We start from the raw sequence: 27,531 nt of genomic DNA on the forward strand, positions 1-27,531 counted from the left end.
ACTAGTGTAAATCCTGAACAAGACTTCTGGAGTTAACCTGGATTTGAACAAGTGTCACAGAAAGAAGAATTTGGCTGAACTTGAGTAAATCTACAAACAAGGAAGTAAGGATATTAAAAGATAGAATTTACCAGCTCTGGGCTCAGTCCTGCATTCTTTGTGTATTCCAAACATTGACAAATTTGAGGACAAGTTTTGGGTGTTCCTGAAAAGCAGGACTGAATAACTGCTTAGCTGTTAAACAGATGAATAAGAGATTTTCTTTTCTCAGAATTGGAATGTTTCATGCTGAGTGATAGATCTGGCTGGTTTTCATCTCTGTAAAACGTTAGTCAAAAAAATGAAGCCATGCAGTTGTCCTCTCTATCATTAAATTTATACCAGTATTAAAAGAAAAAAAAAAAAAAAGTTAAAAGGCTATACACAATAAAGAAAGGAATTAGTATAAAGTACAAAGGGAGATGAAGTTACATAAATCGTCTACTGGCTTGTGTCCACTTCATTAGTTTAAACTACTGGCTAGTATCTTCAGCACCATTTCTTATTCTGTGGACACATCATCACTTTCCACCCACTGAAACAGCTGCGTTCCACTGGAACAACTGAGTTAATAAATAAATGGCAACCCACACAGACAAAAGTTCACACGATAACCATTCCTGTGGGCAGTTTTCTTCTTTGGAAGAGCTAATAATGAGTCTGACTTCCAGAATGTGGCAAAACTATCTTCTCCTTGAGGAATCTTTCCCATTATAAAAAGAACATTTGGTTTAGATAATGATAATAATATTTAGTCTTTAGGGACTAATCTAGAACACAGTTTATTATATGGAAGAGAAAACTAATGATGTACAAAGTCAGCTTAAAAAACCTACCTCAAAGATTTGCTTCACATAAGCAATTCCTTTGACTAAAGGACACAATATTTCCTTCAGTCTGTGCTTAGAATCAGAAGAATCAAAGCTGGGACTTTTTATGAAGTGTCAGTAATGTATCCTGATGTAGACGACAATTCAAACCATTGAGCACTGCGGGCTCTCGGTGAGATTTGCCATCTTCAGCACAGCACCAGAAGGCTGGAGGTGTCTGATAACAAGCCACACCTCAGAGCACCAGAAAAAAAGTCTGAAAAGCTACTGAAGAAAGACATTGCCAAAATACACTTGTAAATTACCACATTGGATTAGGTCTTATGCTGAAGGCTTAATGCTTGTAAATTGAAAATGGCCACTTGAAGTAAAAGCTGCACATGAAACTCAAGAGATGAATGAATACAGTTTGTTCTGAACTGAGACAGTTTCCATCTCAGCAGTCACTAAGAGTGGACTTGAGGTTCAAAGTTTAATCTTTGTTTCCTATGAATCTTTCTCCTTAACATTAACATTTCTATGAAAACAGTTGGGTAAAATTATTCAAGCTTCTTTATCACACTATATTACTAGTATTTCTGACAGATAATCCAGCTTTTCCCGGATAACATATTACTTTTATAATCTCTGACAGAGAAATTATATTAGGCACAGAAAGCTGTCATTATTTGCATAGCTATAAAATGCATTGGTTTCCATCTATAACTTTCTTTAAAAAGTAGCTATTCTGACTAAGAAAAATCCCCTCACTTCATTTTTGAAAGGCTGTTAGTAAATACTAAGTTCCAGCAGGGAAAGGGCAAAATCTTTTAAAGTAGTATCACCTTACAAAATCCCTTCAAAGATTCTAGTTTAAAACAGGCAATGTTATCCAAAAAAAATAGGAAATTATTTTGATGACTGAACTTGCTTTTCACACCTTGGCACTCAAAGATTCAAAGTGCAACCATTGTCTCTTGCCCAAGAGAGTGCCCTGGCATAAGCATCACGGCATACAAATTAGTCACAGCATTAGGGACATCGGCACGAGTAAATTCTGTAAAGGAACTTCTTGTGACGTTTTGTACAAAAGCAATGAGTGACTCTGTGCCTTGCATGACAAATGCCTTAACTTTATTCTTCATGCTTTGTGCTCAGTCTACACAGCTCCTTTTACAGCATTTGAAATGATCTATGAGGATTCTGGACAAGATTGAAAATTTCAGTTTTGAAGAAACAGAAATTTTGGTTCACCTTGACATAGAATTTAATCAAGTTAGACCTAAATCTAAGGTAAATTTACTGAGGTCAGACTCTATGCTGAACAATTCAAACACATCAGCTTGTGAGTTGGGGTTTTTTTCATTACATCCAGGCAGTAGCTAGAAGACTGAACTTGCTTTTCAATGAAATCAGGGTTAGCTTATGGTCTAAGTATAGATCACATTTGGAAGCATGAAGCAAGCAGATGAAAAAAGGGTAAGTTTTATGAACACTTAGGTAAATGAAGAAATATGACTTTCAAAACTCTTTTCCAAGGATTAGGAAGCAGAACTGTCCTATTGCAGCCCTAAGACAGAATAATAACCAGTGAGGATGATGGGGACGCGGAACAAGGCTGTGCTGTGGCCATCCTTTGCTGGCCCCCCAGGAACAGAGTCAGCATTAATCAAAGTAGTTCTCTAGCTGCAGCTCCCCTCACCTGAGCCAAGGCCAACCCAAAATAGCAGCTGTAGAGAACTAAATCCAATATTTTTTTTTTTAAAAAAAAAAAGCACAACCACTTCAATTTCTCACTGGCTCTCATGGGTTTCTCATTTCCCTCCTACTTATAACTGGAAAATCAGAGTGCAAATGGTTCTTCCAAGGTTACAAAACTAACATACATCACATCATATAACCACAAAAAAACTTCAAAGATATGTGCAGAATTCATTGTGTAATAGTTTTTCAGATAGATTCTTTAGATTTAATATTATTAGGAAGAAAAATATTTCAATCTGATAAGAAGTTTTACAGGGAAAAGATAACTTTTGATAGGTAATGCCTCAAGTGCTTTCAGCCTGGGAGAACTGTTCCTTGCTGAACCATGTTATACAGAAATCAACCTCACGATCAAGGATTTTACAGAACAATCACTTGAAAGCAGTACAAACTTAAGGGGTTTGTCTATCTATTGTGCATTCACTACAGTTAGGACCTTTCATATAAGCTTATAATACACACATTTCTTTGGAAAGAGGACAAACTGTTGCCATCTCTCCTAAAAATATTTCCTGCCATTTTATCTAGTTATATATGATGCAATAAGCTACCTCATATTTAAGAGCCCATTTTAATCTGATCTTCTAAATGGATAAAAGGCATTGGAAGATTGTGCAAAGGAAGATGGGTTTTTGCAGCCTCATAAAATACAGTGATATAAAATTTGGCAATGAGGATACTACATGAGTGGAAGTGAGATGTGACTTTTATTGCTGAGCAACTTTTCACAAATCACGTCAGTGTAGTGTGTTTCTCAATTGTGAAATGGGGGATATATCAACATTCAGCTCCTTTTTCAAAATATATTAAATGATCTATAAAAACATACTTAACAGCCTATTGTAACTCAAGTTGGCCTCAGACTTCATAAACAGCAGTTCTTTAGGAGATCAAATAGGAGATACCAGATCTTCAGGCTGCTCTGTGATGTGCCAATACCTCAAATTAGATGGAAAAGTGGCTTAAAGAGTCAACTAGGAATTCAAATCAGGAAAATCCAGAGAAGCCATAAAGTTGGGGCAGCCCCCTGTGTATCAAGCCTTTGTCTCACTTTTGTAAAAAGAACAACCAAATTCTGTCAAAGATCTCGCAGCTTGGTGCACTGGTGCTCACAGAAGCCAAGAAGCAGAAAAAAGCTAACTCTGGCAGAACTCCAGCTTGACAATTGCATCTTTTACATACGAGAGTGCTTTTTGAGCATATCAAGGGATTGTGGCACAATTAATTTAAAATGGAAATTTAAATACTGCTAAAAAATAAGAAACTTGCTTTGCAAAAAAAAAAAATGTTTATATATTCATTTGGCTGCACACTGGGGTTAGAAAACAAACCTTATTTACTTATTTATCTTCCAAAAGCTGATAGACATTCTAGTAGCACATGCTCTGGGGCTCAACTGAAGACTCTACTTCTAAAACAGAAGATGCAGATTCATATATCCATTCTAAATCGGGCAGTTCACTGTCAGCGCGAGCCTTTACAAAATGAATAACCTTCAGTCAGTCTCTTTTCTCATCTATTCTACCTCACTTATACAATCACTGAACCAAGGAGGAAACCTAGCTTGACAGTCAGGTAATGAAAGCACTAAAGTATCTTCAAATCTCTGCTCTGTTTATTTTGATGACCTTCCCTCTAAGTTGCAAAGGCAGTCTCTTCCCTGCTGGCCCAGTGAAGTGTTTTACCAGTTTTATAAAGAAGAAAGATCCAAGAGGAAGACACGGTGAGAAATAAATCCTGAAATAAACTGTTACTGTGTGGAGGAGCACTCTTTAGGGCTGCAAAACTCCCCAGTGAAATTCCTATTCTAATGACTCAGACACTTGAACCTTCTCTCTGTCCAGATTGGAAGCATTTTGTCTCTTTCTTCTGCCTGAAAATTTTGTCTGGATGAAAAGTTTTCTCAATTAAAAAACAGTGAAAAGTGATATATTCCATTAAAAGGGTCAATATACAGGTGTTTCTTTCTGGACAAACAAGAGACTGCAACGTTTCCCCAAAATATTAAGATTCCCTTCTAGCACTGGTTTGCTAGTCCAGGACTGAGATCATACCTAAGACAGCTAACTTAGAACTTCTTTAAATATTCAATCAAAGACAAATAACAAGACTCCTTCTGCATTTGTTTCTGACCCTCACAAAAAATGCCCTTTTTGTAAAAGAAACAAAACATGCCTCCAAGCTTCCTTCCCAGAGCTGGCCTTGCTTGTTGTCTTGAACTTAGGGCTCATCAATAGTCTCGTATAGCACGTCTCTATCAAGAGTTTACGTTTAAGTCAACATGAGCGCTTTGGACATATTACTGCAGTTTATATACATATATACACATATATATACATACATACATACATATATATATATATATATATATACACACACATACATGGTGCTGCATCTGGCAATACCAAAAATTCACAAACAACTTCTAGAGAATAAAAGTTTAATCCCTGGTCCACACAGTGGGCCACTCACACATGCAGAGGAACATTCACATAAACCAAACTCTAACAACACATAAAAAAATACTCTTTTGCCACATTTTACAAATCCATATGCTAAAGAATTAATTTGAATTTTTTCTGTCTCAGCACAACACAAATATTTATAAACATGCACGTAAAACAACTTCCAGGTATTATGCTATGCAAACAATTTAAAGTCCTTAAAAAGTTGGAGGCAGAGTGCTCATTACCTTGCAGGATTGAATCCAAGATAAATTAGAATTATGTTTTTGGACACACTTGTGTAAAACTTAAGGACTGTCTGATTTCTGTGAGCACATTTTTTACCTAAAAGTCAGCATTTACTTTTCTGCTATAAGCAAATGAAAATCTTGTTAGCACATTCTTAATAATTTGTCAAAAGTAGGTAAACTTTTTCATACTAGTACTTGGCTTTTCCTGAACCCATAAGTCTTTCCTTCTAGCATTGCACATAACTCTTTGCACAAAAATACCATTTATAAATGCTTGGAAGGATGTGCCTTCACTGTAACTAATAGATATTTCATTAGTAAGGACCTCTAGTCACCATTCAAGTCCAGTCAATAGCATATTTTAAATTCAGTGGTCCAGAACTTCTATTCGCCATAATAATAAGCTTTAAGCACTCAGATGAGAAATGTAAATAACCAAAAAAACCCTGATATTCTTATCATCGGTTCTAGAAAGCTTACCAAAGAGCAGTCAAGAAAATCTGAGCTTCATATCAGAACAAAGCACATGGACTAGGTGAGTCATTACCCACTAATTACTGCATTTCAGTATTTGGTAAAGTTGGTGTTAAATGATATTGCTGAGGTGTAGCTCTTCCTTTTGAAATTAATTACACAATTATTTATTGATAAGATTATCATTCTCCACATACTATTGCCACAATTGCATATTGCCAATATCTTTTGCACCATAATGAGCAACGCATAAGTAGTGTGAATGCCAGAGAAATATTTGCTGTGGACTCACACAGAAGACATGGTCCTTATCTTCTGCTCACACAAGCACTTCTCATTTACATTTGTGTGGCAAGGATATCCAGGCTCTTTATCAATCCAATTTAAAACTCAGGAACTGCCATTTTTACTTCAGGAACAACATCCCCAAAAAGAACACAGTTGCAAGATCAAAGAAAAAGGAACAATAAATTTGAGGAGACACATAAAGAGCCAGATAAGGAAGAAATTTTACAGTGATTGGTGAAACAACATCTATAGTTCTTCTACTGAAGCCACCTGTCTCAGGTCCTCCCTGCAGAGTGATGATAACAGTGCACCTTCCTCCTCAACCTTGCTCTCTCCTGCATTTGTCAGAGCATTAGTTGTCAGCCGAAGGAGCCTTTTCTAACTACGACATTGCGGAGTACAAAGCACAGTGTGGGCTTAAATATAGGTAGGGCTTCCTTACTCACATAAATAATAAAAATATTATTATAGGGGTAACACTTCTCTACAATACAAATAACATTCGATAATAAAGTAGAAAGGAAGTGCCTCTTCTGCTATTAGGTACACCAGAATTTATGAAAGTCATTTGAAATACATAGTAAAATGTAAGTCTGCACATTTTACTGGATCAGCATTTCTCAGTTGCTTAGTTTTTTCAGGCTTTTCATTTATCCTTCATTTTAGAAAATATTATACTACTCCGCATTATGAATATACTGCCAAGAATAGCTACCTCACTTGGAACTCTCATTTAAGTTAAGAAGGGATTTAAGGATTACAGAAAATACACAATTTTAATAGCATTATTGTCCTTCTTGGTGTTGGAGCTTTAAAGCATCAGCAGCTCTGGCACATGTGCTATTCATGTTCCTCATGAAAGTCTCAGTGCCAAAATATACATCCCAGACTGGTCCAAGCAGATTCCACACAAATTCCCTTAGCCCTCAGATGACTGTACACAGAACATAATCTATTTCAGAGAGACTTAATCCACTGCTAAAACCACATTTAGAGCAAAAATAGTGGTGATCTGGAACTACAGGCTTTATGCAGATAAATTTAAGAAGGCATTTACCTCCTTAAAAGAGCTCTTAAATCTTTTGCTTAACAACCCGCATCGACTGTCAGATCAGGAATACTGTTCACACAGAATAGCTGCAGAAAGTCAGGAAGGGTTTGTGACAGCACTGACAGTAGTTGTGAGCGATTATAAAATCACCATGTTCTTTGTGTGTGCCTGCACCTTGGGCACAGCCAAGAGATCAGAATCCAGGTGTGGCTCCTCTCAGTTTTGATACGCTGATGAACGACTAACACACAGATTCTCAAATTCTTTCCTTCCTTAGAGAGCATCACGGATTATAAAATCTATTCATGAACAATTCCCCTGCCTGCCTCTGTGTCCAAGCTTTCCTATAAAGCCTAATTTCACATTACCTAAAGTACCCTTCTGGTAAATTGAACCTGCTTGCTGAGAGTTTCAAGGAAATGTAAAGTTGTGCTTTCTCTCTTCCAATATGAGAGGATTCTCCTTCAGAGACACACACTGCAGTCAGTCAACAGCAAAACCACAGTTTGGCAGAAAGGAGAGTCTTGTGGGCAGGCTTCAGATTTCTTTTCGAGAGTTTGGTAGGTTCTCTTCAAATGCTGACTCAAGTCCCAGTGGGTTAAGCCCTGTGACTAAATGAAAACCTCACAACACCAAACATTAAAACTGAATCTGGACTAAAACATGTTTTGGACACTTTCCGAACATTGTCTTCCACAAAATGTTCATTATGGGAACAAAACAATGACATGAATATCAGGAAAAGTTAAAGCTTCAAGGGATTTGTTGTTTTTTTTTTTTTTGTTTAAAAAGTTCTACATTCTCTTGGATATAACAATATATTTCATCATGGTATAAGATGCCTGCTGGAGAGTTTGTTTGGAAACAAACAAGCAGGAAAAGATTCTGAAAAAATAGAATAAGGAAGAATTTTGGGAAAGGCTTATGATAAAATCCTTCATAGCTCTGTAAATTGAAGTACTCTACAAAAAGAGCTGTAAACTGAAATGGAACTGTATCAAATTGTACTGGTGCATAGATTAACACTATAAGGACTGACAAACTTTGCCAGGTTAAAAAAATATGGATATATATATATTAATATTTAGAGATAGACAGATAGATAGATAAATAGATAGATAGACAGATAGATAGATAGAGTGGTAACTTGCTTTCATATTCATTCCAAGCAGGGTACAATGGCAAAGATGTGGTTTGCTCGATGCAACTCTTGTCTCACTGAAGCTGGCATAACAAGTAGCAGCATGTCTCTATGAAGAGGCTTCCTCCTATGCAGAAGGCTGAAGAAGTTTACACTATTATGGTTACAGAAATCAAGCTAACAAAATAAGTGGTGTCTTCTCTTGCAGACACTAATATCTATTTAATTTTTAAAAGCTACAAAATTTTTGTAAAACATAAAATGCTTCGACTCTGTTGTGATGTTAGGGACTAAAATAGTACTCCCTCCTTACATGTGTACAGTAGCTCTTCATAATCCTTAGAGGATAAAATGATTCCATTTTGCTTCAAGTGATATAATGAATAAAATGTTCAGTTAGTCGTAGTTTTGTATTAATGTATGGACCATGAATTTTGTCAAGTAGTTAGCACACTTTTTAAAAAAAAACATAAAAAAATTAAAGGCAGTGGTTTTGATAAACCTGCTTCTGAAATGATTTGTATGTTCCAAATCCATTCCTGAGAAAAATCACATATGGGACAGCAAATTTCTGAAGGAGAGAAACATGGTAAGACCGAGGTAGGAGGGCATGTGTGATACCAGATGCTACCAGAGGATGTCTGGCAGCCCAGACACTGCAGTTCTGTGCCACAACCACTGCTGTGGCTTCCCGGGGCTGGAAGCTCCATCCTGGTCCCACAGAGAAGGAGCAGGATGAGCCAGGAGAAGTCTGAGTGGGACAAGGTGGGATATGACCTGCCCACACCTCTTGCCCTGGTTATCAAGCTGCACACAACATAATAAAATCTAAGGTTTACTGCACTGTCACAGTCAAAAGCTAAAGCTGAAAGCAGACTTCAGAGCAACTCTACATATATGTGCTAGTCCAAGGTTTTATTTCCTGATGGTTTGGCATGTTTTGTTTAGAAATATAAGTTCCTCTATGTGTCTCAACTTCTTGGCCATAAATAGACTTCCCAATATATTCCCATATATGCGGATAAGAGCACAATATATTTAGGAAAAAACAAAACAAAACCACACCACAAATTTATCTCAAAGGGATTTAATTCCAATGAATATGTATTTCAAGACTATAAAGCTGTTTAATTTGAAATTTCATTAGGGTGAGTAGAAATTCAACATACTCAGTCGTACGCCTTTAAGGGAAAAAAAACCAGCTGTTTGTGAAAGTCATTAAGAAACTGAGAAATTAATTTCCAAATTAATTTGACAAATAAGCAAGGAAAATTTAAAATTGCAGATCTCTAGCATCTACCACCTTTTCTGTAATATTCCACCACTGCAAAAATGTGTATGGAATCAAGAATGTGAAGAACAGAATGAACTATAATGTGAATTAAACAAGCAAAAACTGTATTTGCACTGGCTCTGTTTCCAAGGGTTTACTTTGTGTTGTTATCAAGTGCACTACAAACACAATAGATCTTAAAACAAAAACTAACTAACCAACCAACCAACCTGCCTCAGACATTCCATTTTTTCAAAGGTATATTTTAAAATAAACTAGGTTTCTAATTAACTTGGTAGTGTTTCTTGCCACACAGAAATTGAGGCTTTAGAAGTCCTACCACTACTAACTACAAGTAGTATGAAAAACATTATTTTACATGATTTCCAGTTTCGAAACATAATTTTTTTCCAAATAAATTTTTCTTCTGGAAACATGTCATTTTAGTGAAATATCATTTTAAAGCATATGGAAAATATTAAATGCATTCTAAACAATCCATTCTGAAATTAAATGTTTTGCTTTTTCATCCTCTACTGTTGCTTCAAAATTTTATTTGTAATATCTATCCATTGTTAATAATGTAATTAAAAGAATAGTATACCTCAGTTTTATCTACATACAAAGTGCTGATGACCTTTGTATTGGAAATTTCCAAGTGATTTAATTGTTTAACTAGTTAGCGCTGTAGCATATTTTGATAGGGAAAATTTCACATTGCAACCAGTTTCATTTTCTTATGTTGTTCAAAGACCCCTCTGTGTAGCCGTTTTTACTACTAGTCCTAATTTGAGGAAAATAAGTAGCCCTACTGCATTGTTTGGGTGTGCCTTTCATATGTTAGCAACAGAACAAAACTGTAACATTAATTGCAAAGCAGGAAAAATTGTCCATACTTTCTGCTGCTTATCAAAACTATCTTCAATATCTCACAGTATTATTCTTTATGTGCTACTTATAGGTGGATAGTCACAAGATACACACCTCCTATTTAGCTGTAGATCGATACTACATGTGATTCTGAAAAATCTTGAAACCTTATTCTTTGCGTTCAACTCCCATGTTATCTGATCATTCAAGTATGAAGAGACAGCAATAGTCATGAAGCAAAAGGCAGCTGCAAAGGTGTTCTGCACAAAGCATAAAGCATTCACTTCCCTTTCAGCAAAGAATCAGCTTTCCATGGAATAAAAGAGATGATGCTCTTCTACTGAACTTCTAAGAGCCATCTGAAAAGACTGACCAAACTGAGGTTCCAAGCACATGAACTTCACCTATATGTGCTTTCATTTGTGCTTTTCAAAGAGGACATAAAAAACACCCCAGACACTTCCATGGAAATTGACAGAGAAGAAGAGTAATTCTACAGAGAGTTTAAATGGCAGCATACAGAACTGGACATGGGTAGGTGCGGCCTCACGAGAAACACAACGCTTCTGCGCTCATCTTGTGCACCCTGCCTGATGTGCGCTCTTTCTGAGCACGCTGAAGGGCTTAACTTGCATGGGGGATTCCAGCCACAAGTGAAGTTGCAAAGTAGCATGTCAGCTTACAATTGGTGTCCTTACTTTACAACTCTAGCTGTGTTTTAATAGATGTCAATGATGAGAGCTTCCAGAGAAAGGGAGATAACAGGCTCACGTCCTTCCACAGTTCCCTGGATACTTATAACGGGAAAATGAAATCAAGCAATTAAGAGATTGAAAAGGAGTCGGTATAATTTGTATAACTTATACAATTGTTTTTCCAGTAAGAGCTCTAAAATTGCAAAATAACAGCCAAACAAGCTTTTTTTTAATATATATTAACTTACTCTTAGTGGCAGACAGAACTATGGAATCTCTCATCATTTGGAATACCCACAGTGACAAGTGTCAACACTGAACACCACACTGCTCAATATCTTCATAATTTATCTCTATGATGGGACTGAAAGCACCCTCACCAAGATTTGCTGATTACACTAAACTGGGTGGAGAGGTGAACATGTCAGAAGGGAGAGACATCTTAGAGAGAGAACATGACATATAATAACCAATCCAATTCTGGTCCACACAATTCAAGAAAGAAGCAGACAGATGGGAAAGGGTTCAAAGGAAGGCCACAAAGATGATAAAAGAGCTGGAGAACTTGCCTTCTGAGGAAAGGCTGAAGGAGTTATTTCTCCTTCTATCTCTCCCCCTGGAAAAGTGAAGGCTCAGGGGGAACCTCATCACAATATTCCAATACTTAAAGGGCAGCTACAAATAGTACATGGGCTCCCTCTTCACAAGGAGAAGAGACAAGGATCAATGAGTACAAGTTACATCACAAGAGGTTTCATCTCTATGTGAGAATTTTTACAGTAAGAACAATCACTGGAACAACCTCCCCAGGGATGTGGTAGAACACCCATCACTGGAAGTTTTCAAGATGAGACTGGGTAAGGTGCCAGGCAATCTTATCCAGGGTCCCTTTCCCACAAAAGGCTGGACCAGATGATCTTTCAAGGTCCCTTCCAACCTGGGCTGTCCTATGATTTTATGAAGTACACAGTCAATTTCTGTTTATGATTTTTAACATATATTACAAAATGTTTCTTTTGCTTCCTTGTGTTTATTTACTATATTTAAACTGCTACAGGTACTTTTTCCAACATTGAACAAAGCTGCTTTCACTCATGTGACTTTATATGTATTTGGTAGGGAGTGCCAAAGTAAGTACAATGTAAAAATAAAGTGCAGCACCAGATAAACCCAGAAAATACCATCTTCTCTTAGAGTGATGAAATGTTGATATGTATGACTAAAAACAGCTGTCCCTTTCTTCTAGATTCCCCTGTGAGAATCTGAAGCATATAACTATGAAAGCTTTCATCTGAGAACATAATGTACCCAAAACCCCGTAATTTCAACAAAAGTGACGTAAATGGTCTAACCTGTCTATGTAAACATTTGCAGAACGTGAGCATGAAAGCACTAAAAGTAACACAGATTTTCACTGCAGAAACTTAATACAGTCCAGCAGGTGATGTCTAGCTCATGACAAGGCTTATGCCATCTTTCACTTCTAAAGTTGAATTTTGTGATATAGGAAATCTATTATACCTCAGTGGTTAGGGACAATCAGCCACACTAGTGTTTATCCAGAGAATTACATGTGGTAGTATCAATCTTATTTTTAATTACTGTCAATAAATTTCAATTAAAAGCTGCATAAAACTTAAAGTCAGCACTGCGGTTCAGTTATTTTTCCGTGTTTACACCTTTTGCTGACTAATCTATTTTGTACAGGTACTTGAGAAAAAAAATTCTATGAGATATGCGACAGTGAAACAACTTCAACAAAGAATCACAGAATGTCAGGGATTGGAAGGGACCTCGAAAGATCATCCAGTCCAATCCCCCTGCCGGAGCAGGAACACCCAGATGAGTTTACACAAGAAGGTGTCCAGGCAGGTCTTGAATGTGTCCAGAGGAGACTCCACAACCCCCCTGGGCAGCCTGTTCCAGTGTCTGTCAACCTCACTGAGAAGTTTTTAAACTTGCAACATTCCTTCACATATTTATGCCATTCTGGCTTATTTGGCTCAGGCATAAACTAACTTTTTTGTATGAACAGAAATGGTCATACTCTAAGACCAGCTTTCACTTGGGTTGTATCAGGTTTGTTATTCCTGAAAAGAAATACTAAATCTCTTTAACAGTCAGCAGTTAGAGGCAAATGGGTGTAGAAACCTAAGAACACATTGTGATGTATACCATGTTCTTTCTGTGGAAGATGGCAGTTGCATAACATCTGCACCACATATGAAGCTGGTTGTTTATTATGTGAGTTTGATACATTTTTCAACTAATGTAATCAGATGAGCTGATGAGCATCAGATGAACTAAAAGAAAAAAATAAGATTAATACACAGAATTTTGAGTAGGTACCATACAGATCTTTTTCGTCCTTTATGGAAATCTTACACAACCTCTAAGAAAAAGTTCCAAATGATTGTTTGGAACACACTGTATTTGAAGCCAAGCCTATTATATAATCCCACTGTCTAAATTTATCATAACCCAAATCTAATTCATATAAGTACTTTGTACAATCTTTATGGATAATAAAACTAGGTTACTGAAAGAATCTCAAAGGAAGCCAAGAAACTGCATAGCCAAAAAACCACACTGATCCTATGCATGCAGCAAACACAGAAAACATTTATCTTAATAATACTGGGATTTATCACAATGCGTGGGCAGATTTTCTTAACATGTAGGATTAGTGTGGGAGGTAATTTACTAACTGCAGGTTTTTGTTTTATTCCTATTATCTGGGATTCCCACACTATCATGTACAGAGAGGCCAGAGCAAAAGGACTACCAACAAGATGCAAACTGCTGCCTTAGCAACCATTTAAAATACCTCCTTGAAACTCCCAGAAAGCATTCTTCTATTAGTAGTATAAAACAGGTGCATATTTTCCCATGAAAGTGACATATTACTCCAGAGAGGTTGTTGTAGAAAGTATCTCTCCATTTTCAACTTTGATTTGCTACTTTATGTCCCTTCTCTCCCCTTCTCTCTTTTCCTACTCTTTAAAAAGCAGTAGGTTAGCTAAAGTAAGTCTGTGATAAACAGGCTAAACCGAGCAACGTCAGGTATAATTAAGCCTCCCATACAAGCAGAGTCAGCTTTACTCATACAGTTGGTGTGGAAAAAAAAATTAAATGAGTTTCAAGAGAACAAAACCCTGATGTGTGCCTGACAAATCATGAGTAAACACTGGCAATACCCTAAGGAACCTCTACTACGTTGACTGTATCAAGATATATAATCATTAAGGTTACAGAACAGTAAGTACTAAAACTACTTCTTACAAACACATTCTTTTATATGTTTCTTTTGAAGAGAAATGCAGGTCCAAATGAGCTATGCCCACCCACAAGGAAAAAAAGAGGCAAGAGCAACAACAGTGCCTCAATTCACATGGATGAGAATAATTGGAGCCCAGTTCAATCTGTGAAGTAAACAGAAGCAGGATGAAGGCTTTTCAATTTACACCTACAGCCTACAAATTAGTGAGCAGTCTGGTAGGATGAGCTTGCCAGGGATTGCATAATAACTCTACCCACACTGACAATGCAGGGAACGGGGAACAAAATGGTAGCTCTATACCAGCAGGGAATTTCCCTTTCTAATTACTGAGTACTATGAAAAGCATTCTCAAGAGCTAAACATTAGCTTTTGTGCAGCTGGATCGGGAATGCCTTTGCTATTCTTGATTTATTTTCACATGAAAAATAATTTTAATATGCTGCTATTTTAACAATCAAAAGTAACTACGCATAAAAATTCAAAACGTTGTCCAGCAAATATTGCTTGGGAATTTCTTTGGTAAAATATTTTTTTTAATACAAAGTTAAATGGGTTACCAGTAATAATGGCTTCTTGAAATATCTTGCCTATATAGGCAAACATTATGTACTCGCTTATATCAATTGAAATCAAAAGTACTTAAGCCAGAAAATTCTGCTTTTGCAGTACATGTAGAGTACATTCATATCCTGCCTCTTATACAGCCATGACAAAAGCAAAGTGAAAAACATGATTTTCAGTTTCTCTCACAAAAACTGAAAAGGGAGACAAAACAGAGCAGAAGGGGGGATGGTTGGAGATATATCGTAAAAAAGAAAAAAAAAAAAAAGTAAACCAATCTTTGAGGAGTATAATTACTCACAAGTAACTTTTCTGTCCCCTTTCAACGACTGTTGATATGCAGATTTCCACCTTGGGGGATTCCCAGCAATAAGTCCTTCCACAAGTGCAATTACTTAGAATAGGAGCCAAGAATCATTTCAGAAAACTGCATAACTATACTGGCAAGCGGTGCATTATTTCTAGATAGATTCTTGATATTGTACTGTCTGATTAGTAAGTCAAGCTCCTGTAAGTCAGTGCTATAAGTAAGTAGCTGTCCTAATGCTACCTAGGGTGGAAACATCCATAACATGGCTTGAGAAATAACCTGACTCAGAAGTGGTCTCAGGGATGAGACCAAATCTATTTATGGCTGCTCCCTGGTTTCTCCCTGCTAGAGATACCAAAAAAATGAAAGGAGCTGGTTCAGCCAATGTAGAAGGCAAGAGCTCTCTTTATATTAGGAAGTCTCAGAACTAGAGGTGCAAGTCAAAGAAGGAGGGAAGCAGAGATAACCTTACCTCCTGCTTAAAGTGAAAGTCAGATCTCCTGACTAGGCTGATTAAGATAAGTCTTGCAGAGGTACCAGGGCAATTCTGTCAGAGAACAATTTAGCAGATAAGAGGTCACCCCTAAAATCATTACTCTTATAGCAGCAGTCAGGAAATCCTTGCAGACTGAGATGCAGAGGGCAAGCTGGGATCAGTGCCAGTGAGTAACAGAAGGATTGCAGGACAACAGGCAGGACTGAATATGAGTCTCACTGGTGGCACTGATCACTGGGACAGTTCCTCAGGAGGCCTCTGAAAAATTATAGTTAAGCAGCAAATGAGCACTGAGACCCTCTCTGGCAGAGCTTTACATTAATGGAAGAAGATAGTGTTCAAGTGACCATTAAGCAGAAGCTGAGGGGGAAATCAAGCAACTGGAAAGAATCAAGACGTGGGGTAACAAACCAGGAGAAGTTCTGATGACTGAACTTGGTCCATATGCCTGAAGAGAGCCTTCTGTATGAGTACTTTCAGTTACTGGTATCCTTATTACAGGCATGAACAAGGTCACTTTACGCTGAAGTAATCCAGCATCATGCTGGATGAAACAAGTTTCTAGAGTTCAGCAAGAGCAGGTGTGAGAGGAAAAGCAATACTATGTGGCTCTTTGGTCTAGAACTCCAAACAGTCTCAACAAGGTCAGGGAAAGAAGACTTCTTGAAGCTACATCCTGGCACTACCATACAGTTTTCAGAGAAAGTAAACCTCAGAAAATCAAGCATCCTAATCAGAAACATAAGTCTCCCAAGTAAAAACTAGCATTGAAGCAAAACATCTGATGTATTTAGGATGAGAAGGAATTTTTTCAGTTGTATGAGTCCTCATGTATCATTCTGACGACATGATTACAAATTTCCACTCATGACTGAATGAAGTGAAATGACTAACAAAACAAAACAAAAAAAACCACAAAAACAAAACAAAACACCAAAAAAAAAACCCCACCAAAAAAAACCCAAACTCAAAAAACCCACCAAAAAAACTATGAAGGTATATTAATACAAAGCACCAAAAGGTAAACATGTTGAATGCAGCAGAATAAAAAGATATGGTCATTTACCTGAATAGATCTTGCATCCTTCTGGTGTAGAGTAAATATACTGATCAGATGACTAATGATCCTGGGTTGCTAGGTCATGAGAAAAAGCTATCACAGCAAAGAGAATAATCAATTACAACTGTTCAGGACAGCAATGGAAGTTGAAACAGTATCCCTCTGCAAACACTGAGAGGTCCCTGCCATCATTAGAAAGGGAACAGTTGGAAAGGAGAAGGACTGTCAGGGTGGACTGCGTCTAGGTCTGAGAAGGGTAGACAGGCAGTCCAGAATAATGAAAGTTAAATATATTGTCACTTTGGTAATGCAAATTTGCCTTCTAAACTCAGAAAGTAGTTCTCAATACAAGTGTCATAGCAAGCATTATGTTTAGTCTGGTGGCAATTAGTTCAACAATGAGTTGTGATGAAAAATAACAACTTTTTGCCTATACCACCTATTCATAAACAAATTTAAGAGTACCACTCAATTTCTAAGTCACCAGAGCCTTTCTGAAGATACTGGAGAGAAGAAGAAGAAAAAAAAATGAAAGAAAAAAGAAGAAAGCAAACAAGAAAGAAGATCATTTAAATTTATTTGGGAGACCCTCTACTGGCATATGTGTACTTTCCTCAAAAGTCCAGAGGACTGACAGTAGGATTTTCTTTAAGCAGCAGAAAAGTCCATATAGCCTAGAGAAACTGTCAAGTTGAGCCTCAGCCTTTATCATCACCTTCACTCTCCTCTTCCCTTCCCTCTCCCTCCTCTCAAGCCACTTGAAGGGAAAAGAAAGCATGTTACAAGAAAAAACTTTCCAGTACAGACAATTCTGTATTTCTATAGTCTAGTCATTGTCTGCCAGCTGGCAGTGCTCATTTGGAGAGAAGTGTCAGAAAAAGCACATTTCCCCAGAATAACCCTTGCTTTTAAAGCCCCATGTCACTATGGGGGTACCATGGTTGTCCAGATCCATAGCTGTACCAGTTAGGATTACAGCCAGTGACAGCTGAAGAAGTCCAGATCAGTAGGGAATACCTGCTAAAAGCTTTGTAACTTGATGTAAAGTGGAAGTGCAAAGAACAGACACTTGCTCTAAGGTCCCGTTGATTTGAACTGACACACTGAAGGTTTTCTGATGCTGCAGAATGGCAAATAGCTACACGAGAAGTATTTCTTGGAGCATTAAAGGAGGATAACAGGAGCTAATGAGATAAGTGTGCTAATCTTTCTCAGTAGACACACAAAGAATCTAGAATAATTGATGAATGTCTTAGATGAAGCTGGTAAATAATGAGGAGACCAAAAGGGAAATCTAGGAAAGAAAGCCTGGTGGCAACATTATCAACAAAAAGATGCTGAATAGAAGTTTCATTGAATGAGCCTCTATATCTAGAGTTGTAACCCATGACAGTTACCTTATGGTAACTGTAAACATCACCTGGCCTGGAGAAAAGAGAGATATTAATACCTGGCCTGGAGAAAAGGGATATTTGAAATACATTCCTTTAGAGTCACGGAAGTGGATATGTCCTCTTAAACACCACCCAGAGGAGGAATGTGCATCATCTTCTGTTTGACAAAAGAGAATTAGTGGAATCTGTACTCCCAGAATAAGACTTCAGCTCATAGGGAAATAATTGCAAACGCAAAACTGGCCTCAAATCTGGAAGCAAGACCCGAGCAGAGGTCTCATAAGGCATCAAATAGTCCCAAAAGGCCCAGAAGGGCACTCCCAATGCTGACATGTCTGAAGAGTGGACTGAAGTCTCCAAGACAGAAAGTGACAGTGCTTCCAGGGCCATTTCCTCTCTTTACACTTCTTCCCACATAGAGGAGCTGATTTGTCGAGTGTCAGTGACAAATTCTATGAAACAATTCTCTGGTGGGCCTCTTGAGGAGCCTCCTAGAACCAGAAGGTCTTGCGGTTTAGTGCTAATCCAAGGAACAGAATAAACTATTAGATTATTTTTTTAACAGAAGATTTAATTAGGCAATCCTGATATCTTACCATGACGTAGTCTGGCACTGCATAGGCAGGCTGCATACATTGGCAGACTGCAAGGCAGGGCAGGAGTTAGACTTGAGATAACCTGACTCCGATAAGCCTTGGATCTGAAAAGGAATCTAGAGTTTTAGCTAACATATCTCAAGAGGCATGCTTCCTGGGTTTGGTTTTGAACTTGAAACATCAACAAATAAAATATTTGTTTAGGCATAACCCTTTAAAAAAAAATATAAGCTTTTACTGTGACACAATCATCATCTGAAATCATTCTCAAGAAAGAAAATTTCCCCACAGGCAAAAAAACCCCAACCAAAAAAACAAACAAAAAAAGCACTAAAAGCTGCATAGCCAGAAGCCATATGTTCTTTTCCATGGCCAAGCAGAGAGAGAAGAAAAAAGAAACGGATGAAGAGGAAGAAAAAAAAAAAAGCAGAAGAGATACTAAAATCAAATACAAATAATTTTTTTTAATTATTTTTTAAAAAGTTACAGTAGTAAAATACCAAGAAAACCCTTACAAGAGCCACTCCAGTATATTTCAAATTAAGCTGGATAAGAGGAAGCCAGGGTTACTCATGCTGATGGGATGTTGATTGCGTATCCCCTATCAAAGGGGGGCTGGGGGGAAAAGGTCTTTGATTTGAGTGCTCAGAGTATGAATATTTAGCACAAAGGTACATACATATGAGGTTCCCAACATAAAAATCAATGTTTATATACTTGTTTAGAGTGATTCAAAATGCCCACGTAAAAGAATGTTTGCACACTTGTCACACCACAGAGTGTAACTGTACTGAACAGTGTATGTACTAGAGACTGGGTACTACCTTTTGTGTTGGCACCTGTTTATAACTGCAATTATCAAAATACAATACTAGAAATACAAATACTTCTCTCCAGGCAAGTCTTCAAAACCTCCAAGAGAGGAGACTGCATGGCAATCTCTGCCACAGCCTGTCTGTCTTTGTAGAGAAAAAGATCTTCCTTAATTCTGGTCTTAACCTGCCTGGTATCAGCTTGTACCTGTTGACTCTCAGCATCCCAGCATCCATGGCAGAAGAATCTGGGCCACATAAATCCCAGAGGGTTTTCACAGAAAGCCTCTTAGCTCTTTCCCTGTCATACAATAAACCAGGAAGCTACACAAAAACTCACAAAGCTGAGATAAGCCAATTGTCAACAGAAGTAAGAGTGTAGGCTAAGAAACTGAAACCCATTGTTGTTCAGTAGTGAGCTAAGTCACTGCAACCAAGGACAATATTTATTTCCTCTTCATAAATATGTCTTAGCTACTACTTCAAAGATTCACTGTAAACAAAACAAAACAAAACATTACAAAGCAGTATTTGGAAATTTCTTATATTTTCTGATTTTGTGTGATTTTATGGTTTTAATAATTAATTCTAAAATACACACCAGCAACGTATACAATGAGTTGAGGGAGTTCCCAAAGTATAACAAGCCAACATTTAGTATATGCAAAAAGTGCGAAATGTTACAGTATAAAAATTTGTGTCTCTTTCATAACACAAGCCCAAACCAGAACAAACAAATGTAACAGTAGAATGCAAAAGCCCCTACACAGTCAGAATGTAGTTTGCTTTTTCTACAGCCTCATCAGTAGCACATAATCACTACCACAGAGCTGTTTGTCTTCTGCAAGTTCCTGGTGCTCATCACTCTTATTTTCAGTTATTATCTTTTACTCTCCGGAGCAAGAAATAACTATCTCCAGAGATAATGTTTAACCAAAACATTGCCAATAAGTTATTCAGCTTAAGGTTTCTCCAGTGTACCTGATATTTTTGTACTTAACCTCATTCAGAGTGTTCCTATTTTCCAACCAATGCTAGAACTGGCTGTGGAAAGTGCCTCGTTTTTTAAAAGCTCATATTTCATCCCCAAATATCACAATAAGGAAGTCAGAGAGTTCTAGAAAGATGTGTGAAATTTTTCATCAAGGACCATCAATGCCACCCTTCAGGAAAGGTGAACTAGAGCTTTTTCTTTACCATTATAAAAATGTTTCTTTTTTTGTCCAGAAAAATATATGCAATATATTTCTTATAGAAAGAAAATTCAGGAATACTCTCACAAACACAAAAGGCCAGGTTTGAATCATTAATTTAATAAATGCGTGCAGCTATTGATTTCTCTGCTGCTGATAGAAAGGTAATTTTCATTTAGGAGTTTGGATGCAACTACATTCCCTCACTTCTTGGGGGTACAGCATCTGTCTCTCTCTGAAACCAACATACACAGCTTTGTATTCTTTTCTGTTTGACAAATGCCAAGTAGGTATATGTGTCACAACCACATAATTATGAGGTTTAAAGCCACAGGTAGATAGTATCTGTTCTTTCCCCACCCTCCCATCATATGTTACTTGAGGACTATGTTTCCTACTTGAAATGTCTCAGCCCTCCTTCATGAAAACCCTGAAGAATTTTTAAAATTTGAAATTTTAATTAGATATGAACATTGTTCACATTCATTAGCGTGAGGAGCTTTACTAAGAAACCTAAACTACGTGGTTTCAACTACAAACTGGAAATTCATCTCCTGATTTGTGCATCATTGATGATTGAACATTTCACATAAAATCAGAGTGAAAATGCATTACTTCCATAGACTCATAAGCAGTAAGATGACAGACTCTGTTTCAGTGGTGCTGGGACAAGATACTGGGGAAAAGGAATGTACAGAATGCAAACACGAGTAAAATACTTGAAAGTTCTGAGTTCTTGTTAAACAAAACTACATCATTTCATATATCTCAGAATAACCCATTTACTAAGTAGCCTGACATGCTTATATTGAGATATAAAGTTAAAAAAAATAATCAAAACATATACAAGGTGAGTGCAACACCAATATTACGTAAGGACAGCTTAATTTTAATTTAAAAGTTTAATAAATGATTGCAGTATTTTTGTTTTACTGTAAAAAAATGTTGCTTATAAACACAAGAATAAATAAATCATGAGACATGGCTAAAAGCCTATTAAGATGACTACTTTCAAAATGCACCTTTTAAAGCAGATGATATACTGCAAGATTCCCACAAAATGCTGGAACACAGCAACTAAGAAACTGCTTTTCTAAGAGCTTGTAAAAATACCTTTTAATCTAAAAGCTTCAGTAAGCACACCAGTCAGCCCAACAGCATCAAAAGAGATGGTCACCAGTCAGAATGTCTTCAAAAACAAAGGCAACATTTGGGGCTATTTTTTCAGGGTAAACCTGAAGAAGGAAGAGTTTGAGTAAGGACCACTTACCTTACTTAAGTCACTACTACTCCAATTTTCCTTAAATGTCTTCTTCTTCAGCATGATTCCCTAGCTTTTAGAAATGTCACACTTTTATTGAAACCTTCACTCTTGCTACTGCAATGCCCGTTCATGTTCTGTCCTGGTTTTGTTAAAAACAAGTTTCTCTTTTAGTGAATTTGCCTGTCAGCTAAAGCCTTCATACTAACTGCATTTTCCTGGAGAATCAGACACATGTTTTGGTAAACATAGCAATGGAATGCAAGGTTATTGATAAGCATGGATGGACATCTCGCGAGAGGGGCGACGAGAAACAAGTGACCAAGAAACTGACCAACTGTGTATAACATTCCATTCATGTGAATACTTCATATAAAAGTAGGAGATCACAAGGATCTTGCCCATTTTTGCCTTTTCCCTTCTGCTTATGGACAACATTAGGAGAGGACCTTGCTAGTCGTCCCTGCGAACTGAGGCCTAGTGACAGACTGAATCCAGCTCCGGTTGGCTGCAGAGTCCAGTCCAGGACTTTGGGTGCCGGCTCTGCAGTTGCTGAGACTTTCAAGATTGTTTTGTATATTTTGTATTATTTTCTCTATTCTTATTAGTAGCATTAGTAAAACATCTTTAATTTTTTCCAGCTCTCTTCTCTCTGTCCTTCTTTCCCTCCCGATCGCCTGTCCTGAGTGGGAAGGGGGGAGAGGGAGGGGCAAAAGGCGGAAGTTGCGGGGGAGAGGAGGTTAACAATACATCTGCCAGGGTTTTATTGTCACCCCGCAATCTAAACCCTTGACATGTTCTTACAACAGTTTTGCACTGGTGGGTCATTAAATTCAGTGACCTAAATTAAGAATTTCCTGATTCACTCTAGAGCAAAGAAAGTCAAAAGGACACCTCCAGGAACACCACTATGATGAACGTATTTAACACAAACTATGATGAAAATAGTGAACATAAGACTCTAACAATAAATTATGCCAAAACAATACAGAAAAGTGTCTAATTTTGTGTCTTTATGACTCAGTCTATCACTGCACATGAGAAAAATCAGGTCACATTTGCACACAATATTTTATATTGACTGCTTAATCATCAAGAGTGCGTTTATGAAGCCCACAAGATGCACCAGTGTTTGGCAGAATGGTGAACACTGTGAAGGACAAGATTGTAGTTCAGAACATTCTTGATAAATTGAAGATGCAGTCAAGATGACATTCAGTAAGACAAATACAAAGCTTTAGACTTAGAAGGAATAAAATGCAGAGACAGAAATGAGGAATCACAATGTAGGCAGCAGCATATTCAGGGAGGATTTAGGACTTTATCATGGGCCTCCCATACAATACTGAGGTGCTCCTGTAAGTCAAACACACTTACAGGATTCTGCATGAAGACAAGGGAAGCAATTACGACGCTCCAAATGATTATTGTATCTAAATTCTATCAGATTATATGCTGAAGGTTCAGATTGACTATTGTGTAAAATTCTGGGGAATATAAGTAAAACTGGACTCTCAACTTGACAGCAGAAATGGTAAAATTGAAAAAAAGGATGCCCTATAATCAAAATATTAAAATTTTAATAAGAAACAGGTATAGAGTGCATGGAACTGGAGAGGGAATGAGTGAAACCTCAGAAAAAAACTGTCTCATAAAATATACAGAAATTAATTTAGGAAGATAATCTGATTGAAGAGCAATTTAACCACTATTATTGAAGACTCAGGTTTAGACATTACTAAAACTCTATGAAGTTTTCCTTAAATTTTCTATAAAATATACTGAAGTCTTTGAACAGGCCACTTTGGGGAGATGATTTTGTTGTTGTTGTTGTTGAACATTTCTTCAGAACAGATTAATGAAATATCCACCAACTATTTTCTTGGAATATTTATTCTTCCTCAGAGAATGGGGAAGATAGATGAGCACTAAATTTCTAGTGTTCTACATTACTTACCAGACTGAATCTATTACATTGCATACATACTTTGATTAAAATAGCCTGTATAGATACTATTCTATTGTCAATCGGTGCTTGATTGCTGCCCTCGAGTACAATTTGCCTTCAAACAATTTGCAGACTGTTGCTGAACATTGCAAAAGAGAAAAGATCAGCAGTCTGCATGACAACAGTTGGGAATGGCTTGTGTAAAGAGGCCAAGGGGGCATGATATCCAAATCTGTCAGTGCAGCACTGCACCCCCGAGTTGTACAATTACCACTGGCATAAGTAAGAGCCATATTATTGTATCTGCAATCTTCTACGACTGAATTTGGCATCTTTAATTCTGCAACCATATTTAATTTAGCTGTTTAACATATGTTTGCAAGTTTGTGGGAGACAATTTGTTTTATTTTAAAGATAAATTGTGCCCCGAGTGTGCTACAAGGACAAAGAAAAAGAGTTTGGCTGCATTAAATAAAGAAGCAACAGTAAAATCAGATTTTAAAGTCTTGGTTTTCGCAGAGGAAAACGGATTTAGAATTATGGTGTCCAAACTACATTTCTCTAAAGGACTCTACTCTATGGCAAGTGTAAAGGTAACCAAAGATTACAGAAAAAAATGCAAAGAATTTTAACAGCTGTGCTGCGCATAAGATCAAGACCCTGCAGCCTAAGGACTAATGAAGATTGACCACACCTGCTAACTTGCAGAGTCAGGCAAGAGCAAATGAGCCATGAGGAGGCTATATTAATAAAAGGCAAAGCAATGCAAAGCCCCAGCAGGGCCAGCTCATGGCAGCTGCTCACTACGTGTTCATCCTCTGAAAGGGGCTGCAGAGCTCAGCCTGCTGCAGTGTGACTGTGACTACTGAAAAAGACATTTTACAGCCTGTGTGTCCCGTGTCCTATATCCATGTCAGTCACTGAGATATTAGCCCTTATTTATCACCTTGCTGCTCTTGCACATGCCCCTCTACAGCACTTTGAGGCATTGCACGTGTGGATCAGTTTAACAGTCATCAGCTTTGCAAACCAGGAGCCACAGCACCAATGGGATCTTGCCCAAAGTGTACAATTTGGCTTTTCCCTATGAAAGACATTCCAACCCATACTTCATGATTTGAAAGTCGTGCTCACAGCCTTGAAAATATGGTATTCTACAGTCCCTGAGGCATGGGGAGAAAGCATATGTGTTATCTGGCCCACTTTCATTTCTTTCTGTCCTGGATATACTGCTTCACACAGTGCATTCATTTGCTTTCATTTGACTATTATTTGAACAGTAAACACGTCTCCTCATGGAGGCAGAGGGTTATGTGAGTAGTCCAGAAGTAGCATTTAGTTTCTTGCCACTATTAAGGAATTTACACAGAGTTCTGTTCCACTAGGTAATTCATTGAATAACATACTTTCCATCTGAACACAGGAAATAAACGAGTGGCGTACAAGTTATTGTACACGCAATTTCTTCTTACTCTGCACAGCTTTTTAGACACTATTAGGATCTTCACATTATAACAAAAACACAGTGCAAACCCTTGAACTAAACATCTTTTTTCCTCTTCTATTTACTAGCACAGCATCTAGCCATGATACAAGAGACGTCGATATTGATCACTATAAACATTCATTGGATACTTAAATAACAATCTTAAACCTGTATCAACACAGGTAGAACTGGCGGGCACTCTCTGAATAAACTTCAGTTAATTGTGCTAATGTGGGATGAGCACCGTGAGTACTGTCTGTGCCACAGAAATACAAATTTAGTTATGCATAAAATTTGAAACACTCTTCCAACTGGAATACCGATTTCACATCACAATCCATAAAATAAAGCTAATCAAACAATCTTCTCTCCACTGACATCCATTGGACTTTTTTTGATCTATACAAAATTGCCATTTGCATCCCACTCTGCTGAGTTCAAAATTCCTCTGTAGTTAAGCAAAACTTACTACGAGTTAGGCACATGCCTGGCCATAAAGGCAAAACTCAGGCCAAGTCTTTCCCAGTAGCCACAGCTACAGAGGCATTAACGACTGAAATATAGAAATGAATGGTGAAAAGTTTCTTTTAAAATAGATGAAGCACTGACATTTCTACTTTTTTAACAGCTGCTGATGCTTTAATGTTAGCTTTTTCTAAAAACAAACAGACAAACAACTCCCACCACACACACAAAAAACCAAACTAACAAACACCACAAACTGTCCATATTAAACAGACTTCTCCCAAACAATATTAGGATATAATTTAATTTTACAGAAGATGGAGTTATTCTCCAACATCAAATAAGGTCTCATTTATTCTTAATTTTCTTACAAAAATGTATGAAAACCAGAAAGGGTCCTCTAGGCAAACTTAATAGGAAAACAGGGCAAACATATTGAGTTTGCACATCGTATTTTCTATATACAAGAGAATCCAGAGGCTTCAGGAAGAGATGCTAGGAGTAAGTTGATTTCTGTCTCCTTACAGATCACTAAAATTAGAACTTCTGATTATTTCCCTTGAAAACATGTAAATGCTTCTTTGAGGCAAATGAACTCTACCCATTATTAAAGTGAGTATCAATGTTATTACCTATCACGTAAATTATAACAATATAATTCGACAATATTTCTAAGTTTGGAAAGTCAAATAGCAAATGATATCTCATCTGAGAATCCAACAACAAACCTACATCATTTCTACCTACTTTCATAATTATGTGTATTCTCAATTCCAGAATTCCTTTCAGGCAATGTGATCTTGAAATAGCTGGAAATACTATTTTGTGAATCACCACTTTGTATTCTGATGCTTTTAAAAATTATAAACAACATTTCATCTCACTGAATGTGTTTGTTAAGTAAAGTACTACTAAGCATCAATGAAACAGCAGAATCTGATTTATGACTGATAAAACAGTCATTACAGCCGTGGCAAACACTTCTCAAGAGTCATAATCTACATCTGAATGGGAAAAAAAAAATCTAGGCAAAAAATACAAAAAGCAAAATATGAATTAAACCATTTTCATATTCACTTTTAATAACAAATTTAGGTGTCCTAGGCTTTATCTCAAATAATTGGTGCTCCTCAACAGTAAGAATGTGGGAAGGCAAGCTGAAGACAAGGTACAAAAGCCTCGACTTCTTGAAGAGGTTGCGTGGAATATAAAATATAGTGTGCTGTTCTCTTGTTAATATCCACAAATATTTATGCTTTCTTAAGCATAGTCGGCATTCCGCTGTGCATATAACTTCTCCCTTTGAGCCAAGAACACAGTAAAGAAACTCCTAGAGATACAAGTCAAGAAAAATTCTCTTACCTGAAAAGCTCCTGCGTGATCTTCTTCTTTGTCACCTTCTTTTCCCTCCTTGAGAGCGATCAATGTGAATCCTCGAAAGTAAGCGGGAGTGGCAGCAGAAAGCGTCACTGGAATAGAATCAGAGAAATAATGAAAACACAACATTAATTGTGAAATCAGTTACTTGCACATAATTTCACAGTTCAACCTGAAAGGTGTGTGTTTTAAG

The 27,531-nt window shown here is 37.2% G+C and overlaps 1 protein-coding gene across 1 annotated transcript in view; it reads right to left on the reverse strand.

Moving 5' to 3' along the window:
* The window catches only part of SPON1 (spondin 1), a gene marked incomplete at both ends in the record, with an annotated part of 189,209 nt that overhangs the window by 154,799 nt on the left and 6,879 nt on the right, over window positions 1-27,531 (reverse strand). Inside the window, one exon of the mRNA XM_080345465.1 lies at window positions 27,324-27,430. Coding sequence (XP_080201591.1) covers window positions 27,324-27,430 — 107 coding nt within the window. The remainder of the gene's footprint in view (window positions 1-27,323; window positions 27,431-27,531) is intronic.

The sequence above is a fragment of the Nesoenas mayeri genome (assembly GCF_963082525.1).
Source record: "Nesoenas mayeri genome assembly, chromosome: 5".
In the NCBI taxonomy this organism is placed as follows: Eukaryota; Metazoa; Chordata; class Aves; order Columbiformes; family Columbidae; genus Nesoenas; species Nesoenas mayeri.